General features: G+C 48.4%; 1 protein-coding gene across 2 annotated transcripts in view; it reads left to right on the top strand.

Moving 5' to 3' along the window:
* The first annotated feature begins 2,274 nt into the window (after positions 1-2,274).
* The window catches only part of znf385d (zinc finger protein 385D), a 43,512-nt gene continuing 25,949 nt past the window's right edge, over positions 2,275-19,837 (top strand). Inside the window, exons 1-2 of one of the 2 annotated variants that reach the window (XM_041067751.2) lie at positions 2,275-2,490; positions 7,516-7,658. In XM_041067751.2, the coding sequence (XP_040923685.1) occupies positions 2,469-2,490; positions 7,516-7,658 (165 nt within the window). In that variant the 5' untranslated portion in view covers positions 2,275-2,468. The remainder of the gene's footprint in view (positions 2,491-7,515; positions 7,659-19,837) is intronic. The other variant, XM_029128858.3, reaches the window with a different exon arrangement.

Raw genomic sequence — 19,837 nt, 5'->3', positions numbered from 1 at the left:
TAAATTCTATCCTACATTTTACAGGCAGCCAGTGCAGAGAAGCTAATGTAGGAGAAATGTGATCTCTCTTTCTAAGTCCTGTCAGAACTCTGGCTGCAGCATTTTGAATGAGCTGTAGGCTTTTTAAGGAGCTGTTAGGACATCCTATGAGTAAGGAGTTACAGTAGTCCAGCCTAGAGGTAACAAATGCATGGATCAGTTTCTCTGCATCGCTCTGAGAGAGGATGCTTCTGATTTTAACTATATTTCTAAGGTGGAAGTAGGCGGTTCTGGAGATTTGTTTAATGTATGATGTAAAAGAGAGATCCTGGTCAAACATGACACCAAGGTTCCTCACAGTAGAATCTGAAGCTAATGTTATGCCATCCAGGGTGGCTATCTGACTCAATAGTGTCTCTCTCAGATTTTTAGGCCCAACAATAAGAATCTCGGTTTTATCTGAGTTTAGTTGAAGGAAGTTTTGGGACATCCAGGATTTGATGTCTTTTAAACAACCCTGAATTTTGACTAGTTGATCTGTTTCATTTGGTTCCAAGGACATGTATAGCTGAGTATCATCTGCGTAAAAATGAAAATTAATAGAATGCTTTCTAATAATCTCACCTAGAGGAGACATGTATAAGCTAAACAGAATTGGACCCAGCACAGAACCCTGTGGAACTCCATAGCTAATCCTTGTGCGTGTGGAGAATTTATCATTAACATGAACAAACTGGAATCTGTTCAACAAATAGGATTTAAACCATCCCAATGCTGTTCCATTAATCCCGATTCTATGTTCTAGTGTAGAATTCATTTTAAAGTTAGCTAGATTTAAACCAACACAGAACAGTAGCTAACAACAAATGAAGCGAAGGCTTCATACGGTGAAGGTAAACATCAATGAGCTCCCATTGGAACAGTGAGGTGCTGCTTCACAGCCCCAAAGTCAGACCGTCCAGATCGTCTGAGTCCGGAAAGTTGGGCGACCTCTAGTGGCCGTCGATGTTATGACAAGAAGCTAAAGCTAAGTGTCAGATGGACACTTAGATGAGCGAAGCTGACCCAATGCTGCTCATCATGTTAGCATTTGATAGGCCGCGTAACATTTCTGCGTCACTTCGGCTTCTTTTCGTATGTTTGCGACGGACTGAATGCATCGGAGGCTTGCTGCTGCCCTCCACTGGCCATGCTCAGAACTGCATCATGTCAGGCTGCGTTACATGTGGTGGACATGTTTTCATGAACGATGAGCCACAACACGAGCCCTGTAAAAAGTTTGTTTCTGAGCGCTTGCTGCCTTACTTCAGAGGATATTGGTGTAAAGTCGAGTCTTTAACCTTTTGTCTGAGCTCCGGGTGAATCTGCGACGCCAGCTGTCCTTCACCACATTGACTGGCAGCTGTGAGTGGCTGAGGTTTTTCACTGCATGTGCATGTGAGGACAGGGCGCAGTGACCTGCATGGTCATTTAGGTGGAATGACTTTGAATCTCATTGGACAATAATTTGGCGTCAGTCTGTGAACACAAAACAAAAAAAGCTGTGGGACCAATATGCCACAATGAAAATCCCACAAGGTCCAAGGAAATTTGTTATTATAAAATGACTGATTGTTGCTGCTTTAAAATCCTTTCAAAAGATTTACAGAATTAGTCGTTTTCACTTACTAGAGCCTCATTTGTGACCTATCCTGATTTCGCCCAAGATCCCGATCTTGTTTTGAAAAGGAGAAAAGTTTAAAAGATAGCGAGAGCACGAGGAGCAAGACAGCAGGAGGACAAGAGCTGCAAAGACATATTCACTGGTAGAAACAGAGAGAGAGACAGAGAAAAGGAAGCATGAAACAAGAGAGAGAGTGAGGGAAGAGTCAGATATAAAGGACGGCGCGAGCATGAGAACGAGGCAGGCAAAGGGGAATAGGATCAAATAAGGGAGAGACAGCGGGGAGAGCGCAGAGTGAGTGAGAGAGGGTGGCTTGGTTGACACACAAAAGCAAGATGAGACACCTATGGAGACAGAGAGAGAGAGCGAGGGAGCGCGTGAGATGCGTTTGTGGAGGAGAGGCTGTTGCTGGAAAATGCAGATAGACACCTCGGAGACAGAACCGAAACAAGCAAAGGGATCCGGCGTGCGGAGGGGCCAGAGAGGAGGGGGAGGAGGAGGGAGGCAGAGCAGGAGGAGGGAGGGAGGGAGGGAAGAGCTAAAGAGGAAGGGAGTGGACGAGAGAGGCAGGGAAGGAGCAGAAGGAGGAGAGAGAGAGGCGGATTCCGAGGTCCACAGACGCTCAGCAGCCGAGAGCAGAGCAGAGCAGAGCAGAGCAGAGCAGAGCGCGGCGCACACCGGCCGCCGCCGCCGGATCGAGACGCATGCACGGACGCACACGCCCCTGAGGACGGTGCCAGACATGCCCAGGCTGCCGCGCATGGACGCACACACGCCGGCAGGGCACCAGAGAGGACCCGCAGCAGCCCCCCGAGCCTGACGAGCTATGGAGAGCAGCATGTTCTTCGGTGAGTCTTCTTTACATGCATGGGGTTTCTCCTCAGCGTGCGCGTGTGCCGGTTCTGGTTCCCGTCACAGGGAAAGTGCATGAAGTCCCACGCCTGCAGCCGGTGTGTGGTGGTGGAGGGCACCTTCCCCCCGTCCCCGTCCTCAGCCCGCCTGCTGCTCCCGGACCCCGGCCGCACCAGAACCAGAGCGCTGACAGGGGACCTGTTCACCAGGTGACCGCGTGGCCCCGTGGCCGCGTTCCGCTCCGCTGGACCCAGAGCCACGTTTCCCACGTCTGTGGTGGCTGTGTGTCCGGCAGCTGCCTGTTCGTGGGGATCCGAACAGGCCGGAGCCACTTGATATTCTGTGTAGGATATTTAGAGGAATCCAACGCAGGCCCTGCTATTAGTTCTTCTGGAGGAGACTGGAGGAGGCTTAAGACGACTTAATGCACCAGCGGCTTCTCGTCAAGTGCCCTTCTCACGGCTGGCTTACAGTCACATCGCAGGAATAATTACACAGGGATCCAGAGTTCCGAGGGGGTGATTTGTTAAATGGAGAACTCATTTTTTTTATCCCGGGGATTAAAGCGATCTGAAGTTACAGACCGTGGCTTGTGAGAGTGTGAAGGATTTTCTCGTATTATGCCTCACAAAGAGGAGGGAGGGGGCGAGAAGAGAGGGAGAGGAAGCCGGGAATGAAGAAGCTGTCAGCGCCGCGACAGCGGCTGTCGCTCAGGTGTGGAGCTGCTGGGACGTGAAGGCGGCGCCGGTCTGGTGGGACGAAGCGAAGCTCAGGAGACGAGCAGCTCCGGGAGGTCCTGGGCTGAAGTGTGAACGAGCTGATACGCGTCCACGTGTGTTCGCGTGCGCTCCATCCTGAATGAATGCGACCCAGCGAGAAAGAGGGCGCCGTCGAGCCCAAGAGTAACAGCGCTGTTAGTTCAGCGGCTTCTCCTAAGCTGGAACCTGTTTCCTGCTGGAGCCATTCGTCTCAGGTGACGGTTCAGGAGACTGATGCGACCTCATCCGCAGGAGAAACCCCGGTCCACAAAACAAAAGCAGAGAGAGGCGGCAGCCGGCGGGAAACGAGTGCGAGCGCTGCGATCACAGCGTCAGTGTTGCTCTTCTCCCACGGCCTGGAGGAGAAGTGTTTGGCGTGTTTGTCTTTGCGGTCGGCGCTTAGTAGCGCGTAAATGCTTTTCTGGTTAACCTCAGATTACAGGGTGGGAGGGAAGTGGCTGCTGGAGCGGCTGCAGACAGCTGTGTTTATTAGTGGGCCGCGCTCGCGACGGCGCCGGGCCGCACAAAGAGTCCACGGACGCACGCCGGGCGCCACGCGCCGCCGAGGTTTATGGGAATTAGCCCGCGATGCGGCGCTCATCGGCAAAGGTTAATGAGAAAATCAGAAGTGAACGGCTGTTTCAGATCCGCCGTTTCTGCTCACTTCGCCCGTTTTAATCGCTCGGAGGGAGGGGGTGATCTCGGAGCATGTTAAGGGTCATCGAATACAATCAGTGAACTCAATGAAAACACGAAGGGCGTTAATCACGTCGGAACATCATACGCATTTCAATTGCTTCCAATGGAATTCAGATTAACGCGGTAATTGGGTTTATATTTGCCGAAGGAAATGGCTTAAAGGAGTCTCAGCTGCTCCGGGCGGAGCTGAAGAGGAGCAGCCGGGTTCAGGCCACTGAGAGGAGGTGGAAGGTGGAGGAGGGCGGCATAAGGTGATTAATTATTAATGCCAGTCTGCATCCTCCAGACATCGCTTTTACCCCTTCCTCCCCTCCCTCCCCCCCTCTCCTGACATATTGCTGCAGGAGTCAAAGCGCCTGAGTCCAAACAGGTGAATCTCTCAGGGAAGGGCAATGCGGAGGACGCTGGGAGTCTGACACCGGCCACGAGCACAGGCAGTGAAAGCATCCTTTCCAATGAGCGGCTCCCAACATCTCTCAGCGTGTGCTGCATCATTAAACACGGCCTCAAAGGGAATGAGGAAACAAAAGGCAGTGTTTAAAAAAGCTCATCTATTCTGATCTTCTTCAAATGGTTCCACACGTCAGATCTCGACTTGGCTTTAGGTCGTTACAGCAAAAAAAGCTGCATCCGACTGCTTAATTTGACTATTTATAATTAGGTTGAAATGCATTTGTCCCTAAGTGTCACAAAATGAATTTAAACAGTCTTCAGAGCTAGATTTTTGTACATTGTGATGTAGAAACTTCACATTCATGCACATTTACAGTTGGACGTGTAAAAAGCAGTAGGAAGAAAACCCACAAAGAGCAGAACCGAGGGCTAATAGAAGACTTGGATTAGTGAAGCTCTGAGGTCCAGTTTTATTGGCTCCTCTGTGTAATTACTATGCAGCAGATTTGCAGTTTCCTATGAAGCCGAAAATAAAAGGCTCGGCTTGATTTTGACAAAAACAAACCTTTCACAGCCGCACGTTCATCCATGAGCCGTCACACGGTGTCAGCGGCTGCATGAGACCTGCATGAGCTGCTTCATGACAATCATCACACGCGTTCAGGTTTTTATTATTTCAGTAAATACTCGCGTTAAAGCCCAGACATGCTTCTCCGGGCCCGTTCTGGTGGTTCTGGCTGACTCAGGCTGGTCTCGCGCTCCTCGGCCGGTTATTTTAATGACCGTCACCCGCTGACCTTCCAGCGTGGAGCCGCTCTTCTGAGCGGCTCTCCATGAAAAGTTGATGACAGCGTCGGGCCCGTTTTCAGCCCACCCGGGCCCTGCTCCGTGCCCGGAGGCAGAGTGGACGCCGTCTGCAGAATTCAAATGCTCGCACTCAAGTCCAAGGCGCTTCAAACAACGCCAGAATCGCGCCCGCCGGTTTCTGACAGTCATCGGTCCTCGCGTCAGGGGTCGAGGTCAAAGGTCAGCGCTCCCGCTCAGGCTTTTGTTTCGTTGACGGATAATCACACAGATCGGAATGTGCTCCTGCGTTTGGACACGTTGGCCGGATTCTAAATACAGATCAGAGCGTCGGTGGTTCCGGAGGAGGAGCGGGTCGGGCCCCGGGCAGAACCCTGGACCCCCAACGGGCCCGATCTGCGCTCGCTGGTTGTTTCTAAATGAATAATGTGAATGGTTGTACATTCCCTCCATTTAACGAGAGGAGGGTTTGAGAGGAGGTGTGAAGTCACGAGAACACAGTGTTCACACATTCTTTAAATGTCACTCCGCTGCGTGTTTGTTCCAGGCTGGAACGTCACCGCAGCTCACGGATGAGCCGACACCAGGTGCAGACGGCGTTTAGATCCACTAGCTCCGCTGCGCGACCCGATCACTAAACCATTCCACAACCATTAACAAAAGCCCTCAGCTCCTTTTTTGTGTGAACAGCCAGGAGTGATACCTCTCTCACTACGAAGCGAAGGCGCGATCAGAACTAATGACGTTCCCGAATGAGCGGATCCGTCAGATTCCGTCTCCCGTCAATCATCACCCGTGTGAAGCTGTCCGACTGTGGACAGAGCGTGAGGAGGCTGACGTCACGCCTGCTGCGACGCGCGTTGGATGAGCTCTGCAGCGACGCGCTTTTCGAAGTCGGGGCTGGGACGTGTCCTCCTCCAACGCATGGCAGCGCCCGGCCACAGGAGAGGACGGGGGGCGGCCCGTCTCCTCCCGCCTCCGTGACTTTAGACCCGACTGCAGCCTGGGGAGCGAAACGTGGCAAACCTGATTTTTATTTGTCTCAAGGCAGCAGTTGCACTCAGTGTCTGCCAAAGCTTCAGAGCCGCGCTGGCTCGGCTTCCACGCGCTAAATGTGCAGCAATAAAAAATGAAAATCATCCTTCTGGTTCTCATTACAGCTTTGCAAAATGGCTTCTTTAATTTCTGATGTTTTGTGGGGCTGTGACAGTTTTCGCTGCGTTCTTTGGCCTCGATGGCGCGATGATGAAATCAGCTCTGTGCTGTTTCCAATTGGTGGATTGTGAAGCGCACTCACACCACAATAAAAACCAAGTATTTACTTTTGTTTTGCCTGGAGACGTGTGGCCCATTCATTCATCTCATAAGACACACGCCGCTGCGTTCGCGCCACAATACATCAAGTGCGCGGTGGCATTTTCCGAACGGGACGTCTGTTTGCGAGAGATAAACATCGTGGCTGCATCACATCTGAACGTACAGCTTGTTCTCTGACGTCGACCTGGCTGTGAGGATTCAGAGCCTGCAGCAGCGAGCCTCAGTTAGCAGCAGCCGGGCGTCAGGTTGGAGGGTGATAACCAGCATTCAACAGGTTTTTAGGACATGAAGTGAAAATGAGACACGACCTGTCGTCTGCCAGCTGTTGCCTCATTCTGACTCAGTGGAGGCTGAACAGGAGCCGTGCTGTAGGTGCTGCTGTCAGCTGTGTTTTATCGGCCCCGTCACCAAAGGGAACCTCCGCGGTCGCGTCCCGGCGTCTGATCGTGGCACCAGCACCGATTATTCTGCTAAAGGCTGATTTGTGCAGGGGATCGACAACTGGAGGAGCATGAAGCGAAGGAGCACCGTCTCATATCAGGCAGATTTTAATTTAGCCGTGGCGCTTTTGGAAAGGTCAGAAAATCCACGGACGCCAACCTTGAGTGGAGATTAACCCACCGCCAGCATCAGACGGCGATGGAAAATAAGCACGAACGACCTAAATGGTCGGAACCTGCCTTTAAGGTGAATCATTTTAAGATTCATGGTCCATGGTTCCACGGTCAAAGCAACCACCCAAAGTGGAGATCTTGGGGATTTCCGAGCTATCAGAAGAATTACAACCTGCTCTGCCAACTGCCAAAAAGGTTTTTACTCCTGGCGTTGCTTTAAATCAAATCAGCTCGCGCTGGAATCACTGCGAGTGAAGTGAGGAATGTGTGCTCTGGCTGCCTCCGAGCTGCAGGTGCTACAGAACCAAATAAATGACTTCCACAAATAGGCTGTTTCTCAGAGGCTGCTGGTGATGCAGACTAAACACACGCGCGCTCTCTCTGATGCTGCTTCATTCAGGCCTCACCCGTCGCCTCCTCTCTCTGCCTCCTGCAGGTAACGCGTGTCACAACGGCCTCATGCCCGCCCTGGTGCGTCCCGCGCTGCCCTCCGTCCAGACGTCGCTGGCCATGAAGCAGTTCCTCCCGTTTCCACTGGACGCGGCCTCGGCCGTCAGCCTCTTCCCAGGATTTAACACGGTCAGTGTGCTCCTCATCTCGCTGTGTTGAACCCTGACTGAGGTCGTTGTGAGTCTGTTGATGTGATCCCTGCATCTGTAGCATTCTGGTTTTAACCCGACCCGACGCTCCAATAAGCAGCTTCTCTTTGATTGGCGGGTGCCGGACCGCCCCCGGGTTTGTTTAATCAAATTCACACATCTGTCGTTTTACAAAATGCTCTCTCTCTCTCTCTCTCTCTCTCTCTCTCTCTCTCTCTCTCTCTCTCTCTCTCTCTCTCTCTCTCTCCGTTACCCAAAACATCTGATAAAGTAGATGCTTTTAAAGCCTAAATGCAGGGGTTTGAAAGTGTAGGGAATACATTTAATGGTGCTGACACTCCACTTCAGATGAGTACATGTATCTGCTGGAGAGAATTGGCTGTTTTCGTTATGCAAACATTTATTCAGCGGGTACAAAATGGAAACAAGTCGATCTCTTCTGGATTCTGTGTATTTCTATTCTAGTCACAGCGTATAATTTCTCCTTTAGAAATGCAAAAACAGATTAGCAGTCACGGAAAATGTGTGATTCCTGCGCGCTCACCATCTAAATAGTTTGGTGATTTATCGACAGCTCGGTCTTTAGGCCCTAAGATCAGAACTCATAAACTGCGAGCAGTTCTTTCTGTTTGAGGAATCTGGCAGCACATCCTCTAGTTAACATTCACATCTGTTTCTCGTTTTCAAATCAAATAGAGAAACATCAACATCAGATGAGATCACATCAGTTGGCATCACACCTGCGTGGCTGCAGCCGTCCTGTGTGCTCTGTGCAGTAATGGCCGCTCGGTCGCCACATCCTCTGCAGGAAACGCGACGTCTGCAGGAATGTGGCTGCAAATGATCGGCAGCGATGCATTTTCTGCAGCCGTGACGTCAGCGTAACTCACCAATCATTTCCAAAACAGAGACAGAGAAACTTCATTTCTTCTACTAAACGGAAACAGACAATATTAAATAATATAAAACTTTCAGTCAAGAACTTCTAACTGGCTGTGAACAGGTGAAGATTCATGGTCTGAACTGAGTTTTGATGCAGATGTAGATGAACAGCCTTGTGCTGCTTGTTTTCCTTCATCATTAAGGATCAGTGACCCAAACATCAGCCGCAGACAATTATTACTTGTCCCTATGAGCTTCTTCTGTAGCTGAATACACAATTTGCAAGTGGTAATATTTCAGGGGAGATTATTTAGCGTCTATATGTCGTTACATTATAAACAGTCTCGCTGAATGCCCATTTTTTTCAGCGTCAATAAATGGAGTAAAGCGTTTCCTGGAATGCAAAGGGAGCATATGGCTACATAGACCTTATTGGATTTGCAACCAGCGAAGCGCTTCTTTTTAAATGGAGCACTCACCCGGTGTGCACTTACTGTGCCATGACTCCTCTGCACACGCGTATGGATCCATCGATTTTCTCTTTTTAAAAGTAGAAAGTAATTATGAGGAAATACGAGGCCTCACGTGGCTCGAATCGGCCGGGTCATCAAAAATATATGATGACGCCGAAAAAAAGGGAAACCACAGCAGATAAAAGCCTTGAAGTTGTTGTTGTGTCTCATTCTGACTCAGAGCGATGACTCGCTTTGGGCCGCGTTGCAGAGCGAGCGTGAGGAATGGAGAACAGCTGTGTAAGAGTGAGAACAAACACGCACGCGAAGGAAAAATAAAGCGTGGACGGGAGAGAACGGACCGAGAACCCGTGGGACGGATTCCATGAGAAAGTTCAGGACGGCTGCGTCTCCTCCTCAGCCTGTTAATCGCTACTTAACAGACTTGTCTGCAGATAATGAGCAAGACGCTGGGAAGCCTCCAAATGGTGGAAAGCTGATACTAGATTAACACAGAGTAATCACCTCCAGCTCTGTGGTGCAGACGCTCACAGGACTGTCGCTCCTTCAAGCCTCTGTCTGTTTCGTCCGTCGCTTCCGCCCTTGAACCTCTCCGACGCCGGCAAAAGCTTTATTACAGAGCTCACGCCAGCCTGTTTGCAGGTCTGATCTGCAGTGTAGTTACTTAGAATGTCACTGTTGGTGGGAACATATGCTTTACAAATCAGGTGAACAGTTCTGGAAGATTTGAAGAATCAGGGCCACAGGGGGAACATTCAGCATTAAAGCACAGGCACAGGACCTGCAAGGAAAGACATGTTTTCCTCTAATTTGATGGAGGTAAAGTCAAAAGATGCAAAGTCTGAGATCGGATCTATAAGATAATGAAGCAAATCATGTTCATAACTTTGACTAAAAGTGCTTTCCGCCTCCGCGTGCAGGCAAGATGGCTTCACTCAGGCAGGTTATTAAAAGCTGCAGAGCTCTGTTTATAATTGTGCATAGAAACCAAACAGCTGTTCGACTGAGTGCAGCTGATTTTGTGATTTACAGATCAAGCTGAAGCTAGTTTCCATCTGCACTCCCGCTGAAAGCGTTCGCTTGTGTGTGCTCAGATGAGGTCAGAATTGCTTATGTGCCTCCGGGGCTCTATAAACTTATATCCTTATTCAAAAAATGCCCAGTGATCCTATAGATGACGATGATGACAGTTCTTCCATTAATGCTCCTCCACTGCAGCAGGAACGCGGCCCTCAGACATTTTCTATGTGCAGAAGAAGAGCCAGGAAACCGGACACAGTCTGTCCACACCTGCGTGAAGTGGAGCTGAAGCCGGCTCTGGTTCTGGGCTGAGTGACACTGTCAGCACGTCCACAGCTGGAGGCAACGGGAGGATGTTTGTCCTGCCTCTCGCCTCCGGTGGATCCCCTTAATACAAGAAAACAACGCTTCGAGACATTAAAAACAGATTTTGGGAGCGAACACGGGGGAGAAACGGCTTTTCAGGAGGCTCCAGTTCAAACGGAGCTTTGAGACAAACAAGGTGATGCAGCCGAGAGCGGGCGGAGGCGTGTTATTAGTCCCAGGTGTTGAACGGCTCAGCTTCTTTATACAAAGAAACAAATGCTGATCATAATTTATATAATCAACACGTTTGAGGCAACAAATTGATCTTGGTTAAGCAAAATGTGAAGTTCAATGGCTGCTGGGAGTTTAAATGCAGATATGAGTGTGATGATATGTAGCAATGACTTCATCTGTCCTGGAAGCGTAGAATCAAAGCCGGGGCCAAAAGGTTTGTCAGCACCTGCTAATAGATATGTCATTAACACATCTAGATGGAATAAATCAAAATGCGCCTCATGCTGATTGAATGTCTGGCTTTGCTCACGCTAACATTCCTTCTGTGTTTTCCTATAATCAGGAGAAATTGAGTGTTTGGTTTGTTACATGCTGACGCCAGGCTTCACGTAGAGCAGCAAAATGAGTGTCAAGAATGAGCAGTGTTGTATATGTCAGTGAAAAGAGCAAGCAGTGAATGAGCAGCTTCATCTGAAGCAAACGCCAACCTGTTTTATCTGAGGTCGTGGAGCCTCAGGTCTGTGCTGACGATGGGTTTCCTGTGAAGGAACCAGGAGAAGAAACACACAGTGAGGAACTTTTGAGATTGCGCTGCAACTTTCAATTGATTCAATCGTGAAAGAGTTATTGAAATTTCCACTTTGAAAGAAATGGACCAAACTAGGAATGAAAAGTGGGGGAAAAGCAGGAAGAGCTCAACAGGAACGGGTGAGTTTGGGAGCGTAATGAAAGTGTGAAGCGAAGAGGGGGTGAAAGTAGTTTTTAGTTTAACTGAGTGAAGACGGCGGTGTGTGTGTGTGTGTGTGTGTGTGTGTGTGTGTGTGTGTGTGGGTGTGTGTGTGTGTGTGTGTGTGTACGTGTGTGTGTGTGTGTGTGTATATGTGTTTGTGTGTTTGTGCGTGCCTGTGTGTGTGTTTGTACATGTGTGCATGTGTGTGTGTGTGTGTGTGTGTATGTGTGTGCGTGTGTGTGTACATGCATGCGTGCGTGTGTGTATTCGTGTGTGTGTGTGTGCGCCCTTGCATGCATGTGTGTGTGTGTGTGTGTGTGTGCGTGGGTACGTGTTTGTATGTGTGTACATACGTGTGTATGTGTGTGCGTGCGTTTCAGTTGTCTTTCTTTGACTCTGAAAATAAGATCCATCTTGCCTGAAGCCTACATTTGTCTTGGAGAAACAATACAAACTCCATTTCCCCCTGCAGAGTAATCAGGAGTGTGATTTATCGATTGTGCGTGCGGATCTGCACGCTGGGAAATTGCTTTGTAGTCCTGCAGCAGCAGTGACACACGAGCCTCAGTCTGCACACTCCACGGCATCACAGTCCATTTCAATGTGTACCAACCCGGCTAAGTCAATGTTAGCATCAGCGGCGCTAATGGAAATGTGCTCTTTGACAAAGCACATGATGCAGGCGGAAAAGTCAGAGGGGGCTTTTGTGTTGGCAGAAGAAAAGCAAGTCTCATTTATTCGTTGCATAGTTTAGCTGATTGACAGTTAAAGCTCGATCACTGAGTAACGTCTCAGATGCAGGAGTTAAATGCTATTTCTGACGACCTCTGCAGCTTTGGAGTTAGCACTGGGAGCAGAGACATCGTCTTCCATCACAGGAACAGAGATACAATTACATCCGTACAAGCTGTTATGAATCAGCTCACAGAAATCATCACTTTAGAAGCGAACCAAATTATGGCTCCTTCAGACATGTGGCGGCTGATCAGGACGTCGTTGAGTCGAAAGAGTGAAGTCACAATAAACAGCAAATCCGCCGATTATGAGGCGACGTCTGGAGACGAAACCTGCTGCTGATTCTCCGCATTTTAAAAGCAGTCGATGATGCACAGCCATTAAATTCAGCTGTTCAAAGACACTGTAATACATTTACTTAGATTAAGTCTCAGTGTTATTGCACTTTTAATTAACTTTTAATTTTTTTTATATCTACCAAAGTAGTAACTTACCTCATTTGGTGTAAATGTGTTTTAGCTTCATTAAATGTGAAACCCGTCTCAGTTCTCCTCCTCTTCCAGCTCCTCCCACTCCATCCGTCGCTGTTGTTCTTTTCGAATGACACCATTGCTGAAAACCTCGCGTGATGACACAATGAAAAGAACAAAGCTGAGCCTGGTTTGCAGACTCCATTTGATTTACACGTGTCCCATAAACATCTAATGGACTCAATAAATCGTATTCCTGGGGGAAGAGTGCGGACTCGCACAATGATGAGGAATGATCAAAGCTGGGACCACCGCGGCGCCAGCCTCCTTCCCTCCAGCGAGTCACACCTGCTGGACTGAGTATCTGTCTAATGTGCAGCACAGCGGCCCTTATCATTTAGCTCGTGCTCTGGGGCTTTTTAACCCCCGAACCGAGTGGAAGCTTTATGTTGGCGGAGCTCGTCTCGATGTGCTCTCCCACGATAATATTTCACTCGCTCTGGACGGCTGCCAGCGCACCGCTCTCTGGTGGAATGTGGAGATAATAGTGGGAGCTCAAGAGCATTTTTTATGGAGTTTCTCGGTGCCAGCTCCTCAGGAGAAGTCCAGCCGATGCTCTAGTGCCGCGTCTCCTCCGTGTCTCACGCACCTGAGCTGCACTGTAACGCTGTGAGTTCAGGCGTTGACCCCTCAAAGCTCCTCCCGGTGACTTAATTGTGCGAGATGTGAGCCAAAGTGTGATATTAGAGCAAACCAGAGGCTCGAATCAAAGGACAGTTGCACATAATTTTTTCCTCTCTATGGATCAGTGCGCACACTGAAGGCTTGGATGTGAGAGGGAAATGGAAGACTGGAGCAATCTGTTTTTGCTTAGTTGACGGTGTTGCCATGTGGTTGCGGTTCTTTGAGGCGATAACAAAAATATGTTAGCTTTAACTGCCCATCTGGTTATCCTAAAACTGGGAATACTAGTCACATTGAGAATTCAGGAGGTATGTAGCACTCGAAAACAACAGGCTGTGTTTTAGGCTTGTGCGACTGTGGTTGCAGAAAGTGACAATGCATCTTGATGACATGTGGCAAACAACTGTGGGAAAACGACACCGATTCTTTAGTTATTGGATGATGCTGCGTGATCTGTCCTGTCACACTTTACTGCTTTGCTTCAAGTAAAATGCATAATAACACATTAAGCCCAAGCTGACTTTCACACATCACGGTGGAAGAAGGCGCATGTTTACACCTCCCACAGCGCTACACAAAGCAGAGCACTTGATTTTTTCATGTTTGTATCATCATCATGAAAAAGTGTATTTTTTTCTTTTAAACAGGTTAAATTTAATAAAGTAAAAACAAGATTATTTGTGATTCTTTACTTAGAGGCCCCAAAAACAGAAATCAATGGTTCCACAGGATAAACAAGAACTAGAAAGTGATGTAATGACTTTAAACTACACACAGAGACCTCATAATATAAAAATAACTATGATGATGAAATGTCATTTGAGACAGATATAACAGAGAACTAACTCAGCCAGGCCTCAGGACATTAGGACCTTTGAGGTGCTGGTATGTAGACATGTGTAAGTAATGAGTAGGGAATAATAAAAGCTTTTAAAGTACGATAGCCTCATGCTGCACGTTGTTTCACTGTCCAAGCTGAACCAGCTGGAGTGTGAGTGCGAGCAGTTTACACCTGCAACACCATCGTTCCCATGATGAAACACACCCGTCGCAGGGGGAGAATTCAACAGCGCGGCCAGCTTGACCTGAGGATTTATGAGCACCACGGACTCCCAGGACTAAATCATGGGTTTGATGAGGCGGCCTGGGGCCCAAGCGGCCGCGTGCCAGCGCTACGCGGACACGCCCGTGCTCTCTGCAGTGGTGCTTCTCTGTTTGTAAAGTGCTCTCATATGGCGTTTCCCCATGAGCAGCGTTTTTCTCATTGTGAGCTTATATGAACGTGTCCCCGGCGTGAAGAACTCAAGCAGGGGTCGGCAGTAAGTCATTCATGCCGCAAAGCCCCCATTAGATGACAGCAGCAACCTCGGAGTTGAAGAAATTGACCTGAAAGTTTGATTTCCTGCCTTTCATGGGAGAAAATATGGAGAAAATGCAAAAGGCATCCGGCCAGCGAGGTCCCAAATGCAGCTCGAGATCAAGTAAGAGCATGCAAGGCTTTATCATATGCCTAAATATGTTAAACTGAATAAATGAGAGTTGATGAAGGGCACACTTACTCAGCCAACACTCGCTGCCTTAAGTGAATCCAAAGAAGTCCAAGTTCAGCGAGGCCGGACGTGAAGCCTGAGGTGCCGCAGGGCCAGAGCTGAGCATCACAGGGAGCTCAAGGCACGCGTTGCATTGTTAAAATTCACTGTTTGCAGGTGGCTCATGCATTTTTCTATCCAAGGGCATTGATTTTGGAAATCCAATAGATGGCCGTGCTCCTCGGGCTCCTCTCTCATTACCATGGCACCAGCCTTGTTTGATATTCATGGTGGAATATTATGAGAAGATAAATCGTTTAATCTTAGTTTTTATTGAATTCTGTCATGAGTGAGACGCCCCCTCCATCCTGCGCGTGTGGCTGAAGCACTTTGATAGAATGATGGATTAGAAATTAGCCTGTGAGGGAATTTAGCAAAAAACACGATCGAACCCAATCCGCTTGAGCTCCGCTGCACCGATGGGTGGTGATTTATATGCAAAAAGACTTCGACTGTCCTGACATCGCACTTCTAAAGCTTATTAAGCTACATGCTCCAAGCTAAATACATACATTTTAATCACTCTCAAAAATAAAATATTCCTTGTCCATAATGACTCTAATTTGTCTCCATAAAGGTTTTTCAGTGTTGTTTTGCTGACAGCTTCAGTGCTAAACTGTTACCGCTGTGCTGTTCCTGTAGATAATGCACTTTTCTTTATCTGTTCTGCTACAGTCTCAGTGATTAATACCAAGTGTAAACAGCTTCTCAATTAAACATTTCATACACTCCGGTCGGCTGTTCGCGGCGTCATCAATCCTAAGTTTGCACATTTACAGATGACACAGGTGTATTCATTTCTCTAATAAGCTGAGTGTAGCAGTCAGCAGCTGGCACCTGGAAGGAGAAGACGCCATCAGTTCTGAGGAGTGGGATAAATGGATCAATTTTGGATCAAGAATTTTACTTTTCAACTATCAGATGCATTTGATCTTGGCCAAGGTTGCTCAGACTGTACTGGCCACGTGGCTGGGGGGCGCCGTGAATATGCAGCACGTTTAGCTAAATGACAAGGTCCAACTGGGATGCGCAATCTGTCAGTCAAAGCCAAGTGGAGCGGAAATGGATGCCTGAAAATGTTCCCCACCGCATGTTATAAAAACACTTTGGGAATCAATTCCTACATTAAAAAGTCGGTTCTGCTACAGTATCTGTTCTAGGAAGTAGAAACCTTTCAGTGCTGCAGGTTTAATGTTTGGTCATTTCAAATCTGAAAAGGTCTTTGTTTGGTCATTTCAAATCTGAAAAGGTCTTTGCTTTTCTATGCTCAACATCAAAATAAGATGGATAATTGAAATAATGGACACGGTGGAATAGCTGCCAGTTGTAACAGTGATGGCGGTGAAAACAGTTTGATGCGCTGGTGCAAAGTGGTTTTACAGGAGTTAGATTTTTATCTCTCATCTCCGCTGGACAGGGGAACAGAGCGCCCGAGGGAGCGCTACCAGTTCAGCGCTTCATCCTCACGCGTGGCGGTGGTGTGAGAGGGGTCGGCGGCAGAATGCGAAGGGAGCGTTTAGAGCCGGTGAAAAAACGCCGACCGTGAGAGACGAGCGCAGATGGGCCCGAAGAGGGAAGGACGAGAGTGCTGAGAAAAGGGGTCAGGGTTGGAGACAGAGTGAGAGAGAGGCTGAAAGAGAGGACGGACGAGATGCGGTGTCTGGAGTGGGAGGAAGGTTGATGCTCCATAGGAGGAAAACATATCCACAGTGAGAAGAAGAAAAATCTGTGGAGGATGGAAGTGAATCATGCTTAATTAGATTTTCTTAAAAAGTAATGAACTGTTGACGCAAAGGAGCTCAGCATGTAATGGATAGATATGCGTCTGCTACAGTCGTGCTACACACTCATTACTGGACATACAGTAATTGCACATTAGAGGATAAATCCCCAATAAATATTTTGGTGTGGTGCATCAGCGGCCGCACGTTAGAATTATAGGAGGCACAAGAACACGTGTGCAAGTCTGAAGGGAAAATCCCTCGTCTGTTAAATTATTTAAATATTGCAATAAAACTATGCTGTTATGATGTTTGAACCTTTCCAAATAATGTGCAGGGAGTGTGAGAGCGGTTACATTCAACAGATTGAGATCTTAAACTTTTTCATTAACTTGCAGATGGAAAAAAAACAAAAAGTATTTACATTTTTCAAAGCAAAAACAAACCTGAGTTCATTTAATATTTCAGTCACTCGCTCCCCTTCTGTGTCATAACGATCTGTATTTTATGAACACCTGGTTCTCGCTCATTATAAAGCCAATAAACCACCCCACCCCTCGGATTTGACTTTCTAATTCCAAGTCCTTCCCAGGCGGCAACATTCCACGACGGCGGCTGATGATGAACTAAGCGAGTGGGTCAGGCAGCGGAGGTAATTGGGAGACACATAGGGGGGAGGATTACATCTGACAGCTCATTCATCCCACTTTAGTTAATAGTAAGTGAGGCTGTGAATGGAGCGTTTAGGACCTCAGCAGTCGAGCCCTCGCTGACCCGTCACTCCATCCATTATCTATACATCTGTTTTGACAGATAGGAGTGTATATTTTAAAAGCTTTGCATTAGAGATGACGTTCAGAACCCCCAGTATAAACAGGACATGCCTCAGTCATACATATATTTTAAACATGGTAAACATTGTACGTGTTAAATAGATTTTAGGGACATTTACTTTCCCCACATCCAATGAGAGGTGACTCATTGTTGAAGCAATTCTGTGGCTTTGATCAGCATCAAACCTTCATGGTTCTATCATTAGAGCTGAAGATAAAGAATGATGTCAGAAAATCTCCCCTTTGATGAAAACGTCAAACGCAGCCGAACAAGAGGGAGAGCAGGATTTTAGGGGCTGTGCTGTAAAACTGGTCCTACAGAACCTGTTTAAACCCAAATCATAATGTCTGTACAGGTGACAGGTGTCCTCCAGTCATCAAGTTCAAAATGAGGACGTTAGAGCTGCTGATTTGTGCCTCGTCTTCCATGACGACAGCAGCCAAGGCTCCCGTGAACCTGAACTAAGGCTCACCACTGTCTGAGTCACTCTGAGAATAAAATATCCCCAAACCACCTTTAAAATGAGATAGTGAAAAATGTCTGAACCCTGGGCTACAAAATGTGCATGTTTCCCCCAGTGTATGAGCTTCCAGCAGGTGCGTCGAGAGCAGATTGACTGGTTGCACAGAATAAATCATGCATGCTGCATATATTTACATGCACCGTCCTGCTTTCACACAGCACCAAAGTGTGTGATTATGTTCATCGTGTCCAGCGTTGGTGGCGTGTCCACATATATACATGTATATATATGAGAGTGAAAGAGTAAATATCAGGATTATGTATTGGGATCAACCAACCTGACTCGTCTCAGTGCCAGAAAGCAGCGATGAGCTAATCGGCAACTTATCGGTTTCGCTCCGTCAAACTCCCGCACATATTTTTTGCTGCAGGGCAGTAAAAACGTGACTTATTGCTGCTTCAAAGCCGCCGTAATCTCCTCAGAGGGAGCCCAGACAGCCGAATTAAAGCCAAATGTCACATAATTGATTATCAGATGCTTTGTTGTGTGCTTTAGATACAACTTGTTTGTTTGACAGCGAATCACAGAGCGCGAGGAGCTCTGCGGCCGTCACAGGCAGGACTCACGGTGTGTTTTTGTCCCTTTTATCGCTCGCCTGCCGCAAACAGTCAGACTCCGGCTCCTCGGCCGTCTCGCCTCATCACTGTCTCGTCCTGTCACATTATCCGGCCGTGCCGCGTCGCGCGCTGCACTCTGAGACGGACAGGCCTTCTGTGGGCTGTCAGATGGTATCCTGCAGACGACCTGCTCAGTCTCCCGCTGTCGACTCGCTGCTGATGTCTCCCCTGACGCAGACGGAGGGAGTCACAGACGGACAAAGGAATGAAAGCAGACACGAGAGGCCGAGAACAAGGAGGAGGAGAAAACCATTTGCTTCACCTCCGAAATGGAGCCGCGCAAAATCTACAAGGATGTCACAGCTAATACCTGAAGATGTGGGGCTTAAACACAGCACAGACGTCCCCCAGTGCTTAGTTACAGAGCAATGGCATCAAATAATGAGGGAGAAACAGACAAGCTGGAAATAAACAGTGGAATGAACAATAAGAAGCTAAAAATAGAGCTGGACTTAATAATAATAAAGGAGCTGAACCGCACTAATGGATCCTAAAGGCTGCGTTTCACCTGAATGGCTTCGCCGCTGACGTCGAGCGTGTTTACGTGAACGGGAACTTTTCAAAGAGCGCCACAAACATATTTCTGTTTAATTGTAGGAAGGTTGCGTTCGCCATCTGGTCTCTGATCGCCTGCAGTGGCTTTCCAGTTACCTCAGCCTCCGGCGACAGCTCGTCAGCATGATTGACAGGTGTTGGTGTGGGAACTCATTCAGCTGAGGAGAGAAATTGCATATTAGTGCCGTAGGAAGTGATTTGAAAGATGACACTGGATTTGGTGCAGCGTGAGGCGGCCGCTGCAGTTTTGTCCTTCGTGTGCATGTGTGTGTTTGTGTGAAAGTGTGTGTGTGAAAGTGTGTGTGTGCGTTTGTGTGAAAGTGTGTGTGTGTTCGTGAGTGCGTGCGTGCGTGCGTTTGTGCGTGCGTTTGTGCGTGCGTTTGTGCGTGCGTGCGTTTGTGTGAAAGTGTGTGTGTGTTCGTGAGTGCATGCGTGTGTGTGTTTGTGCGTGCGTGCGTTTGTGCGTGCGTTTGTTCGTGCGGGCGTTTGTGTCCGTTTGTGTCCATGTGTGCCCGCGTGTCTGAGTCTTTGCGCTGCCTGTTTGCGCGTGCGTGGTTCCTGCTTGCGCGTGCGTCACTCCGGTGACGTCTCGGCTGCCGGGCGGCGCCGTGCGGCTCGGTGGGTGGCTGATGGAGCTCGGGGAATAACGTGTCCCTGGCACCGCAGCTGCTCTCTGCAGACGAGGCCTGAACATGTTCTGATGCGGGAAGGGAATTAAAGGCTTCGCGATGGGGTATTTCTTACAAAGACACTCGGAGAGATGCAAAAGCTGCTGGAATTCCTGCA

The sequence above is a fragment of the Betta splendens genome, chromosome 16, assembly GCF_900634795.4.
Source record: "Betta splendens chromosome 16, fBetSpl5.4, whole genome shotgun sequence".
Lineage (NCBI taxonomy): Eukaryota > Metazoa > Chordata > Actinopteri > Anabantiformes > Osphronemidae > Betta > Betta splendens.
This window is presented reverse-complemented; position numbering and strand designations above follow the sequence as displayed.